General features: G+C 37.4%; 1 protein-coding gene across 13 annotated transcripts in view; it reads left to right on the forward strand.

Annotated features, from left to right (window-relative positions):
* Positions 1-13,611, forward strand: part of NCOA3 (nuclear receptor coactivator 3) — a 139,172-nt gene that overhangs the window by 92,210 nt on the left and 33,351 nt on the right. For 8 of the 13 annotated variants that reach the window (XM_082744786.1, XM_082744797.1, XM_082744792.1 and 5 more), the window contains one exon: positions 13,319-13,423. In XM_082744786.1, coding sequence (XP_082600912.1) covers positions 13,338-13,423 — 86 coding nt within the window. In that variant the 5' untranslated portion in view covers positions 13,319-13,337. Of the gene's footprint in view, positions 1-7,828; positions 7,896-13,318; positions 13,424-13,611 lie in introns of all 13 variants that reach the window. The other 5 variants (XM_082744791.1, XM_082744798.1, XM_082744790.1 and 2 more) reach the window with 1 other exon arrangement.

Consider the following 13,611-nt stretch of genomic DNA (forward strand, 5'->3'; position numbering starts at 1 on the left):
AGTGCTGTGTCTGATATGCAGTTGTCCCTGTTTTTGAATTAATAGGTCAGCCATTAACTTCCAGTGGAGACCTTCCAGAGCACACATTACGTTTTGGGATACTATATTTACTGGTTTGTTGATTGTGGACCCTAGGTCATTAGCTTGTTGAAGGCAAAAAACCTTGTCTGTTTTGGTCAGCAGTTTATCCCAAGCACATGGTGTAGGGAATGCAGTTGCCTTGTTCATGTATGTGGACAACACTCAGTGTGTTGAAGAATGGCCAGTTAAGAATTGCCTTCCCTCTAGTTTTATTGAGAAATAATTGACATACATCACTGTATAAGTTTATGGTTGTTTGATTTATTGATGTGCTTGATGGTTTGATTTATGTGTACTCTGAGATCAGTACACTTGGTTCAGCTAACATCCATTTTCTCCTATAGATAAAATAAATGCAAAGAAGAAAAATTTCTCTTTGTGATGAAATTCTTAGAAACTACTTTTTTTTTTTTTAAAGATTTTATTTATTTGACAGAGCATAAGCAAGGGGAGCGGCAGAGGGAGTGGGAGAAGCAGACTCTGCTGAGCAGGGAGCCCAACAAGGGCTTGATTCTAAGACTTCTGGGATCATGATATGAGCCAAAGGCAGGCCCTTAACTGACTGAGCCACCCAGGTGCCCCAGGAACTACTCTCTCAACTGCTTTTCTGTACATCACACAGCAGCATTAGCTGTAGTCATCCTGTTGTGCGTTCCATCCTGAGTTCAGTGACCACTCTTTAGATATTTGCTGGTGGGTTTTGGTTTTAGCCAGTTCAGGTATATGACTGGTTTTACAGGAGTTCATAATTAAATTTTTGCCTCCAATGTTCTTTAACGAGGTACCCCCATCTTCATTTACTAGACACGTGTAGGCTGGTTTTGTGAAATACAGAGAGAAGCTCTTTAAAGTCATGAATCATGAAACTGACCTTTGAAAAGCAGTGGGGGGGAAAAAACCATCAAGCTATGTTTTATTTAAATTGAGTGATGCTCTTTTTGTTCTGTTCTTCAGTATTTTATATTCTTTCTTGCTGCAGATTTCTTTTCTGGTACAGTCATGATCTAGAGGACAGATTTTTAGCTCCACATAGTATATGATACTAGCTTTATTTTGACAGGGGTATAGGGAGGCGGTTGAAGCTATTGTTCAATTAGACTTTGATACTTTTTAATATTTCTGCGAGTGTTACCCTACCTTCAGCAGGTAAAGGATGCTAAGAGTGCTTCCTTATTGTCTTTTTGGACTTTGATATATATGTTCTTATTCGTTATTTGTATATTTGTCATTCTGAAATTGATAATGACTTGAAGATTTATATGAAGAGATAAATTCTGTTATCAGACATATAATTTCTTGGAATATGGAGGTGTTACTTATTTTTTATTTGCCAGATCATTTTATTAAAATAAAAATAGCAAAATAGAATTGATAGAGAACTGGGTGGGGGATGCTTGGATCCACCTTCGATTAAAGAGGCAGATAGTAGAAATATTAAAATGGCATGTATCTCCACTTAAATATTATTCTGATCCCACTTGCAGAATCCTGAGTTAAGAAAATCAGTTCTCCCCAATCTCTTCTAATAAAAGAAATGCTTAAGAAATACAAGTTTCCAGGCCCCATCCAAGATGTTTTCAAGTAGAATCTTCAGAATGCCCTGTGGTGAAACTAGATGTTAATAGGCACCCATATCATTTTTATTTTCAAATGATGTTTGGAAAACACGGAATTGAATGGCCACGTGGTAGTCTCCCTTATGTCCTTTGTGCCTCACTGTGGGTCCTCATAGAATTTCTCTCAGATTAAGAGAGTCCTCATGCCACCGTAGTTAAAGATTTTGAGCAGACATCATCTCAAAGGCCTAGTAATAATGGGGAGTGTAGCATCTTTGAAGCACGTAAGAAATGTTTCCAAGAAAACTTGTAGAATTTAAAGATATAAGGCATGGTTAGCCTCTAACATTTATGGTCTGTTTAACATTATGGTCTCTTTATGCCTCAGGTTTCTCCACCTGTAAAATGGGAATAATCATATTCAGGGCTTTCATAAAATTGTGAGACTGAATGAGGCAAAGAACAAAGTAGAAACATTTTTAAAAAACGATTCTTTTGGATTTAAAGTAATTTAGGCTAGGAGTGGAATTATAATCAGTATGCTGTAAGGTCAGAAAAAGAAAACTGGCAGTGGAAACAGCACTCAAGGACTGAGCCACAGACTAACAGTGCAGTGAAGATGATGACCCATTCAGGAAGTCTTATGAGTCAGACCTGCTGTGCTGTGTCACTAGCTTTAGAGAACATCTGCTTCAGTGTCTTTGCTTTTTTCTTTTTTAAAAAATTTTATTTATTTGACAGAAATCACAACTAGGCAGAGAGGCAGGCAGAGAGAGGAGGAAGCAGGCTCCCTGCAGAGCAGAGAGCCCGATGTGGGGCTCAATCCCAGGACACTGGGATCATGACCTGAGCTGAAGGCAGAGGCTTTAACCCACTGAGCTACCCATTTACTTTGAAGTAATTTCTACACCCAAAGTGGGGCTCAAACTCACAAACCCAGGATTAGCAAATCGCACACTCTCTGACTGAGCCAGCCAGGTGCCTCTCCTATGTTTTTGCTTTTATTTATTTTATTAAAAATAAAAAAAAAAGATTTTTATTTATTTGACAGAGAGACACACAGTGAGAGAGGAAACATGAGCAGGGGAAGTGGAAGTGGGAGCCGGAGCGGGAGAAGCAGGCTTCCTGCTGAGCAAGGAGCCCCATGCGGGGCTTGATCCTGGTAAAGGATCGTAAAGGATCCTGATCTGAGTTGAAGGCAGATGCCCAAAGACTGAGCCACTCAGGCACCCCTGTTTTTGCTTTTTAAGAAGGAAATCTAGCTAAGATGGGTTTTACCCTTGATACATCTCTCTCACTCAGTTCCACCGTCAGTATTTTTCTTTGAAAAATTAGTTCAAGTTCCTTATCAACTTTTCATTACCACATTGTTAATTTTTATGTTAGTGTCACAGGTAAACCCTCTGTAGCTACTTAATGTTTTTGATATTGGTGGACAGGGCTGACCTCAGTACTGCAGGTGGGGGTTGTCTTGCTACTTGAAGTTTTTCACTGTGCTCGAACTCCAGTTCCGGAAGTGCAGTGCTGTTTTTGACCCGCAGTTATCATTTGTAGCATTCATGGCGCGCTTACTGCTAACTTCCTGCAGCTTTCCTTACCAGGTGGCTAATATTCGGTCTTAAGTATTACCGTTTCTTTTCGTACCTTTTTTCCTTCTCTGAGGCAGATAGAAATAAGGAGTTAGGAGAGGTTAGGAGAGAATGGGGCACATGCTGTGATCATTCCCCCTTTTACATTTTATTGTTTATTTATTGAATCTGTATTAGATTTTATTCCTGCTGTGTGCACACGCCCACACACGCTCCTCTAGCCTGTTTATCTTAATCTGGTGTTTACCACTTACCTCGAGGGGGCTCAAAGCTTCATTTCTCTCTCTCTCTCTCTCTTTTTCCTAAAACTTCATTTCTCTCTTGTTCCTCTCTTTTTCTCTGCTGCTTATATTTTCATTCTGTGCTAAGGGAAAACTTAGGTATAGTTTTGATGTAGACATATTTACATCTATCCATGAAAAATTAACCCACCAGTCGGGAAGTAAAAAGAGATCATAAAGAACCACCACCGTGTGCTTTTGCCTAGTGCCTTTGTATGTGGGTATCCTCTTCAGAATCCTTTAAAATGTGCCTTCTTATTCTTATATCTTGTAATCTTAAGAGCATAGATAACTGTTACAGTAATTTGTTCTCTTTTCGTGGTTATATTCGCTACCAGGTCTGTCTCATCACACTATTTCAGTGGGAGAATGTTTTGAATTCCACACAGCTACTTGTCAATTGAGAATAGCCTGAACAGTTCTGGCTAATTTTTTTTTTTTTTTCTTTTCTTTTCTTTCTCTCTTTCTTTCTTTTTTTTTTTTTTTGGTCTGAAACATTTTAATTTGTTGCCATATGGGATATTTGTAGCTATTTGTCTTTCAACAGAGAGCAAAATTACTGTTGCTGAACTTAATCTTTGTTCTTGGTATTGAGGGGTCCCCCTTACTCCCTGTGTCAGTTACTTGCTTCTATGTGAGTTGGGATTATTCCCAGATTTTACAGGTGATAGGCTTTTTTCTTTTTTTTAAAGATTTTATTTATTTATTTGACAAACAGAGATCACACGTAGGCAGAGAGGCAGGCAGAGAGAGAGGAGGAAGCAGGCCCTCTGTGGAGCAGAGAGCCCAGTGCGGGGCTTGATCCCAGGACCCTGGGATCATGACCTGAGCCGAAGGCAGAGGCTTGAACCCACTGAGCCACCCAGGTGCTGTGGTGAAGACTTTTTAAAGGCGACAAAAGTTTACGTTTTAGTGAAATTGCAATTTAGCTCTTGAGTTTGATTCCAGCAGACCCCCCTTGTCTTCTCATTGTGTCATAGTAAATCACCTGAAAGATCCATACCTTTGAGTTTTATTTCGATAGGCAGGTTGGAGCCCCTATATTTGTTGGAGTGAAAAATGATGTGTCAAAAAGAAGCAAAAATGTTCTACGAAGTTTTTAATATCCTCCCAGCCTTTCTTGCATCTTCTCTGTATTTTAAGGAAGATTATAGAGTTGGCAAAAAGTACAGCTAAGGGGTTGGTAAAGAAAAGGAGAGCTGGAGTTGGAAGAGGAACTGGGAGAATGGTGGGTAGTAGCTGTAAAAAAGGAGGAGGAAGGAGTTTGTAATGAAAGAGTCTCATACAATCTTTTAAAAAGTTTATTAAGAAAAAATTTTGGTTGTTTATTTATTTATTTATGTAAGTAATCTCTACACCCAGTATGGGTCTTGAACTCATAACCCCAAGACCAAGAATTGCACGCTTCTCCGCTTGAGCTAGCCAGGTGCCCCTTGTACAAGTTCTTTTTTTAATAAAAATAATAGAACTTATAGTGTAGAAAGTGGGGACAGAAAAGAGAACAGGAGTAGAGGGCAGTGTGTAAAACAGTGTAGTAAATTATGAAAAGTGTATCAGGTTAAAGAAGGGAAAACTTTTTCTATAATTGGGAGAATTTGAATGGTTTCATCAGAGGTGATAGTTGAACTTAATCTCTTGAAGGATGAGTAGGAGTATTCTAGGTAGAAAAGAGATAAAAGGGAGATTTAAAAAGGAATGACCTAAAACAGGAAATAATTCAGTGATCATCCTTTCTCAGAATCTCTTTTAGCATAGGTAATTAAGGAGGCTGCTGTTGGTATAGGGGCCATGCTGAGGAAGAACTATGACTGATGGTATGTTTAGAGTGAAGCCCAGGTGTGAAGTGATTCAGTGCATTAAATTGTAGGATCCAGTGTTACCTTTAAAACAACTAAGGAATTTCCCAGCTGGTTAGTATACTGTCAAGAGAGAGTGATTTGATTTAGATGGAAGCAGCTTAACTCCCTCTGCACAGTGTGTATTTGTGAACTTGAACTTGGTTACTTCTGTAGAGGTTGAGAAGTCTCTTGGCAACAAGCTTCCAGTTGCAACTAACACCTGCTTTGACTAATTGGCATGCCCAATTCTGGTAGCAGGGCCTCTGGGGGGTTTGTGTTTGAATTCAGCTTCATCAGGTTTAAACTGGAACATAAATGTGAAAGGACTTTGGGGTCAATCTGTTGATTGAGAATGAAAAGGCAAGACATACAAAGGGAGAACACAGAATGAAACTTGTGGATAAAATAGCTGTTAATTTACATTTGGAGGCTTTTTAACTTAATTTATATATTAAAAATAGGATGTTTTACTCGGTTGTTCTCTGCTAGCCCCTTTTCGAATTTGTTGGCCTTATAAACTAAGGAAGACAGGACCTAAGGGTAAACCATTTCTGGCATATGTCTGCACCAAGGTAGTTTATTATAGACACTGCTCATCTGCTTTTTCTCTTTAAAAAACAGCTGTAGGCTGGTAGGTTTCCTATCAGCTGTGTTCCCATGACACTTTATGCAGTGCCTTCATTTTAACACTTACCAATTATGTTGTTATAACTATTTATGTTTTCCTCTTCTGCTAACCTGAGAGTCGTAACAGTGTATGGTGTGATTCATTTCTCCTTCCTGGACCTAAAGTGGTTCTGGGCATGCAAATGTTTGAGCTGAAATAGAATTAAATTGAAAAGTGGATTGCATTAGGTGGTTTATATTTGATCCCACTAAATAAACATAACAGGTTATCAGCAACAAAACGAGAGGATATTGCCAGTTAGTTTTTATTTGAAACTTTCTCTCTTTCCTGTCCTTGTCTTCTTTCAGCTCTTATCCTCTTGCTAGGGTTGAATTAAAACAAAAGGTAATTACTGGAAGAGGGATCTGGTTGATGAGGAAGCTTTCATAGCAGTTCCATATTTATCCCATCCTGGCTACCCACCATGGTCTCTTAAACACACACAGGTTTTACTCCCCTCAGTTCTTCAGTCTTTTCCTCTATGGTGCTGGCTTTCTTGGAGCTGTACCATAGATTGAAATAAAACCTTCAATTTGATATTTTAGAAAATATAATTTTGTAGGATTAAGGCTTTAGACTAATTAGTGGTGACTGTATACTAAATTGTCTTGAGTAAGAGTATCAATTTGGAACTTGATTTTTGGGTAGTGCTTTTATATATGAATGTCTCATAATTTTTCCCAGTGGTATTTTTTTCTCAAATTGGATTAAGCAGTTTTTGCTTTTACATTAAGCTTTAAGTGGTTTTCAATAAATTATTTCAAATCCACAGTTGTTCTTTGAAAATTTTCCTCAAGTTACTGTGATTCTCAGGAGATACCCAGAAACACTCCCTAATTAGCATTATTTAATTATACCTTGTATAAGTCAGCCAAACAAGCCTGACAAATAAATTATATTACTTGTGGGATAGTCAAAAGTTTTTGGCCCCAGCATTTAATCTTAGAAAACCCAAGACTAAAAAGACATGGCATGGCATACTTCTTTAGGTTATAGTTTGTGCATTTTTGATCTTAAGTAGTGTTCTTGCTGTGTTAGCCACTGTTACTTATATCAAGTGGAAGTAAGGGTACAGATTAATATTAGATCCACCTCAAAGGGCGATTTATCAGGTGATTTGTAGAGTAGTGCTTAGTTTTTAGGGGCTTGAGGGGGAATAGCAGCATTAGCGCTGCTGCGTTTAAGGGGCTCCTTGCCTCTGCCCCTGATACTATGCACACCCCTAAACCCTGAGTGTACAGCTTCTCAGTGTTCTTACTGATGAGTTGAGACATTTTCTGGTTAACTGGTTGGAGGTGGTGTGATTTAACAATATAAATGGTTTATTTTGGGGGAGGGATAAAATGCCCAAGGAAAGTGTGGTGCGTATTTTGTTGGTTATACAGTTCTGAGTCCAGCTCTGCCATCTAGTATCTGGGTGTGATCCAGTGGCACGTTGCTTAGCTCTTTCCTTATCTGTCAAGTGGGAATACTGATACATACTTTGGAGAGTCATTACGAGAAATTACACAGAATATGTGATGTGCCCAGCACTATACTGCCAAAAAAGTTATCCCCTTCCCTTTCCCTTATTAATTTAGGAAAAGTAAAATATTTTAGTAGGTCTTTGTGCCATCTGAGATTTACTGGGTAACCCATCTCCTCCCCATTTTGGATTTTGGCATCTCATGGCACCCCCCACCCCACCCCAAAGTATGTGCCTTACCATTGTTGATTGGTATCTTTTCCTTTTGGACAGGAGTACTTCCTGTATCCTTGTCCATCTGGCTAATTTGTCACACAATCAATATTTTTTTTCCTCCTGTCTTAACTGCAGATAACCCAAATGAAAACTAGTTGATGCTGTTCAGTCATATGCCAACATTTTCATGACTTTTGAACTGGCAAGTATAATTCTTTTCTCCTTTTATCCTGAATTAGTTTAGGAATGTTCATTTTTTAGCAGTAATCTGATCATGTCTAGGCTTAAACATGTATCATAGCTTATTATATATAGGAAGTCCTGTAGTATTTATGTAAGGAATTCTAACCAGTTCCTGTAAAATTTTGTTCATTTTAAATCCAGTTTTTCCAAATGATATAGCAGTAGGTAATAATTAGATTTTGATAGCACTGAAAGTTATTCTAAATTGCTCCTGTCTATATTTGAAGTTAATTGCATAGAATATCTTACTTAAATGTGATCTTAGCTTAAAGTATGCATCGTCATATCAGTATATTGAAGTAGGTAGCACAGAACTCTTAGAAACATTTTAGAAAAGGGAGAAAATTGTGAAACAGCTCAAGGATCTAGATGGCTGAGTTCATCCTGAAAGACTGAACATATTTTGGGCTCTTGGATTCTGATTCAATGAAAAGTTCTCTACTCTAGTTCTTTTCTTTTTCTCTTTTAAAAAAATATTTTATTTGTTTTTTCAGAGAGAGAGAGAGCACGAGCTTGAGGGTAGGGGCAGGGAGTTCCCGACTGAGCGGGAGCCTGACCAGGACTTGATCCCAGGACACTGGGATCACGACCTGAGGCAAAGGCAGATGCTTAACTCACTGAGCCACCCAGGTATTCTCCAGTCTGTCTTTACACGTGGTGTCAGGAGCTTAACAAAGCTGATTGGATTGTATTCTGCCTGGAAGTGTAGTTGAGGTGTATCTCTAGTTTCATAATCACTTGGGGGATGTCTCTTGGTTAGCAGCTTCAAAATATATCAGTGTAAGTCATTGGATTTATGAGGTGACTTCAAGAGTGCAGATCACTTGGGGGACAGATATATATTGTGGTCTTAATTCTGTACTGTGTAGGTGATCTTTAATAGTAGGGGCTCAGACTTTAGAAGGGGCTTAATATTCATAGACATAATTTTCAAAGACACTGTGAGACTCTTGTGCTATATTATTTTCCCTTTGAATATGGATTTTACCAACTCCATGTATCCTCTAAACTAGATGGGATGTAATTTAAGAAGTAAAAATGTAGCACAGTTACCAATTTATGTTCCTTCTAGAATATTTTGGGGAAAAATGATCTATTCAGGGGCCTTGTATGTAATCTGTTCTCCCTTCCCACTCTAATTATTGACTACTGACTGAAAATGGTTTAGATTTAGGGTGTGTGCTAGGCATTTACCTTTCATACCTTAAAAAGAGTAATTTACTAAACTAGATAATATGTCCTCTCAGGTGATTAAAGATTGAGTCCATCTCCACCAGTGAGAAGCAGGCAGCAGACCTGGCAAATAAAACAAATGCTATTTACAAATTTTATATTTATAATGAAGATTAATACCAAATAAACAGAAAACTTATATGTCATAGTCATTTGTGCTCAGGATTAATTGTATTAGTTATTATATACACAAACTCGTTTTTGGGGCAGAAATACAGTTTTCATTTTTCATGTTGAGCATTTTCTTTATCCTAATGAAATTTGGGAGATGCATTTGCTGTATTTTGATTTTTTTCATTGTTGTATGGTATTTTATCATTCAGTCTTGGAAATCATGTGATCTTTCAGGTGTTGTGCAGTACCTATGGCCTGGTACCAAGGTTCATATCTGAATAATAACTAGACAAACCTTCATGGTTTTACATTAGAATTTTGTGTTCATGCATTTCGCACATTTGTGGACAATTACTTTTGTTACTAGAGTCAGTGGATTCTATAAAAAAGAATAAGTTTGGTAGTATATAGACTGTACAGTCATGCACTTTATGGCTTCTTGTTATGCCAGATCAAGAGAAAGAGTCACATCTGTATGTATGGACACATTTGACATATTTATATTTCTCTACATGCACATAAAAATTGACTTAACATGAATGATTTGTATGCGTTTCTGGTTTAGACTGGTAATTGTGGTTATTGATTTCTTCCATACTAAGAGATTGTCATGGGTTTTCATTCTCTGCTGATGTAATTTATGCCTTTAAAATTCATTTTAATGACATCCTGTGTCAAGTGTAGAAGTGAAAAATTTAAAAAATTTGTACTATTATATAAATTAGAGTGAAGGGAATTCTAAAGTGTGACTTAATAAGTTGAATGTTCCATTATTCAGTATTTATTCAAGACATTTATTGACTACTTAATAAATGCTGGACACCTTAAACTGACTGAAGATTCAGCTTAATATTTAATAGCAAAGTAAGGTGCAATAATACTGAGACTATAGAGGGGCATCTGGGTGGCTCAGTGGGTTAAGCCTCTGCCTTTGGCTCAGGTCATGCTCTCTGGGTTCTGGGATCCAGCCCTGCGCATTGATCAAGCTTCTCTGCTCAGCAGGGAACCTGCTCCCCCTCCCACCCCCACCTGCCTCTCTGCCTACTTGTGATTTCTCTGTGTCAAATAAATAAGTAAAATATTAAAAAAAATACGGAGACTATAGAATAAATCACATCTTTCAAAGTAAAGAAATGCTATTTGTTCACTAAGTAGTTTGCTGTTCAATTTTGGGGATTCAGCTTATGTTTGATACCAAAGTAAGAAAATAATATCCAGGATGTGGAATAGATGATTTTTTTGGGGGGGAGGGCAATAGGTGATATTTTTAAAGTAAAGAAATGTTACTACTCACTGGATGGTTTGATACTCAATTTAAAAATAACTTTGTGAATGAATCATATAAAACCAGGTGTGTATTGACATAGCTAAAATTATTTTTCTATACTTAAGGACTGTTTTTAAATATGAAAATTGGAAATCAAAACTAAACATACTTTAAAACATTTTTATTTGGAAATGATTTTATTTATTTATTTATTTATTTATTTATTTAGAGATCACAAGTAGGCAGAGAGGCAGGCAGAGAGATAGGAGGGGAAGCAGGCTCCTGGCTGAGCAGAGAGCCCGATGTGGGGCTCTGATCCCAGGACCCTGGGATCATAACCTGGGCCGAAGGCAGAGGCTTTAACCCACTGAGCCACCCAAGCACCCCTGGAAATAATTTTAAACTTAAAGTTGCAAGAAAAAGAATAGTACAAAGAACTTAAAAATTTTCTCCTATCAAGATTCACCCAGTGTCAGTATTTTGCTGCCCTCCGTTCTCCTCTTTTCCTCTTCTTTGCTTTTCTTTCTGTTCCTTTTCTCACCCAGTCACTTAAAATATATATAAACCCCATCCCTCCACCACTGGAGGGTCATCTGCCTATATAATGGCCCATTTATTGTAAATATTAAGAATAGGGATAACCTCTTAAACATGTACAGAACTCAAGTAAATTTGACACGGATAAAATATTCTTACCGTACATATTCTAATTTTGCTAGTTGATCCATTAATGTCTTCTATAGCACTTCCCCTGTCTAGGACAGAATCCAGTATGGGAACAAATACCACATTTGTCATTTCTTTTTAACTTTTTAAAATCTGGAATACTTAAAGATTTTGTTTTTTATGACATTGTCATTTTTGAAGAATAGTATTTCTGGCATTGTGGGGTATGGGTATGCTTCAAAATCATAATATTGAGCCACTTTTTTTTTTTTTTTTTTGAGATTGATTTATTTTAGAGGGTGAGAGCGTGTGCATGCACGTTCAGGCATGGGGTGGGGGTGGGCAAGAGAGTCTCAGAACAGGCTCCCTGTTCGCTGTGGCACCCAACCGGGGATTTCCTTTCACAACCCGGGATCACTACCTGAGCTGGTATCAGGGGCTTGCTGCTCAACCCACTGACCCACCCAGGCACCCCATATTGAGCCACTATTAGTAAAAGATATGTTAAGTTCTTTTCTCTTTTATTTTAACTTGTAAGGGGGAAAAAAAACCACAACTCTTTGGAAACATCTGTTTTCAGCTTCTACATTTTACTACCAAAAATTATAGGTAGAATAAGTTTTGTTGGTATTTAATTCATACTTACAGCATATGTAAAGGTGATGTCATAATCTAGAACTCTTGGTTAATGATCATGTGGTTTTGATTTTAAAAGCTATGTATTTTAAGTTTCATTGGCATCATGTGTGAAATTTTGGATTTTTATTTGTCTGCTTTCCTGGTATTATTGTGCCATCTAGTGGAAATTTATGTCCTTCACTGTATGTCTAAAATCTAGATGAACTGCAAGATCCATTTTTAACATACTAAGAAAAAAGTAGTTTGGAAAGTTTGATCTTCTTGATGGACTTGGAATTCTTTAGAACAATGATTGTCTAAATGATTGCTCCTGTTTAGGAAGAAGAGTTTAGGACAGAGTTCTTAGTGAAGGCTTAGTAGATGTCTTAAAATTATGAACTACTGAATGTTAAAACCTGTTTTTGTTTCAACAAGAAACACCCTACTTTTATTTTCTTTATCATTGAAATCTTAATCAAAACATATTACATTTCCATCAGTTAATATTAAGATAATTGTTGCTACATGGATCTTGTCAGAATCCCTTTTTCCCCTCCCATGAATTCTTTATTGTACATCTTCTCTCCAGGCCTAACATAGTGGAGTTTATGTGTTATTTACACATTCCAGGTTTATTTTGAAGTCACAGAAGAACAATACAGTAGGTAATAAATACTAATGAAATGGTGAAGGAAAGCCATGTGCTACCTTGAAAATAGCCTAAAAAAAAGTTAGACTTTTATCATTTGAAGACTCTATACTAGATGACAAGATAAGCTCTAATTTGTGCTTTCTTGGGTAAAAATAAAATGTAGGATTTTTTTTTCAAGATTTTTATTTTTAAGTAATCTCCACACCCAGCATTGGGGCTCAAAACTCAAAACTCTGAGAGCAAGAGTCACCTTCTCTACTAACTGAGCCAGCTGGGTGCCTTGGGATTTCATCACTTGGAGAGTTGGCAGTCTCTTTTTCTTGTTATTAAGTATGAAAAGATGCCTTCCTTATCCTTTGTAGTGTTTAACATACACATTTTTAGTAGGACTTGAGAAACATTTTAGTCTTGGAGTTGTACGTTCTGCATAATTAAACTGGAATATGAACTCGACGTTGTCTTCGAAATACAAATTTATAATAAAGAGTATTAAGAATCCTCTAACCATGGGGGTGCCTGGGTGCCTCAGTTGGTTAAGTGTTTGACTTTGGCTCAGGTCATGATCTCGGGGTGCTGAGATTGAGCCCTGCGTGCTCCCTGCTCAGGAGTTTGCTTGTCCCTCTCTCTCTCCCTTAGCTGCTCCTCTTGCTCCTGCTGTCTTTCTGTCTCTCTCTCAAAGAAATAAATAAAATCTTTAAAAAAAAAAAAGAATCATTTAACCATGGAGAGGGTGTTATTTGGAATTATAAGATTAAGCCATTCAAGCATACAATAGCTTTGTAAAGTCACGGATATTATATAATATTTTCATCTTCTCATTATTCTTTCTTAGTTGCTGATGTGTAGTCACGATGAGCGGATTGGGAGAAAGCTCCTTGGATCCACTGGCCCCTGATTCACGAAAACGCAAATTGCCATGTGATACTCCAGGACAAGGGTAGGCAGTGTATTTCCTGATGCTTCACCAAAGGCTCCTCCCCCTACCGTTATATTTTTGCTTAAAGATAGCATTTCAGCTTTCTGTTATTTATATTCTCTGGTTAAATTTTTCTTTTTTTTGTCTTTGCTTAAATTATATGATTTCGTTTTGTAGTAAGTAGTGTGGCATAGTGATCAGATGGACAT

The sequence above is a fragment of the Mustela nivalis genome, assembly GCF_964662115.1.
Source record: "Mustela nivalis genome assembly, chromosome: 8".
Lineage (NCBI taxonomy): Eukaryota > Metazoa > Chordata > Mammalia > Carnivora > Mustelidae > Mustela > Mustela nivalis.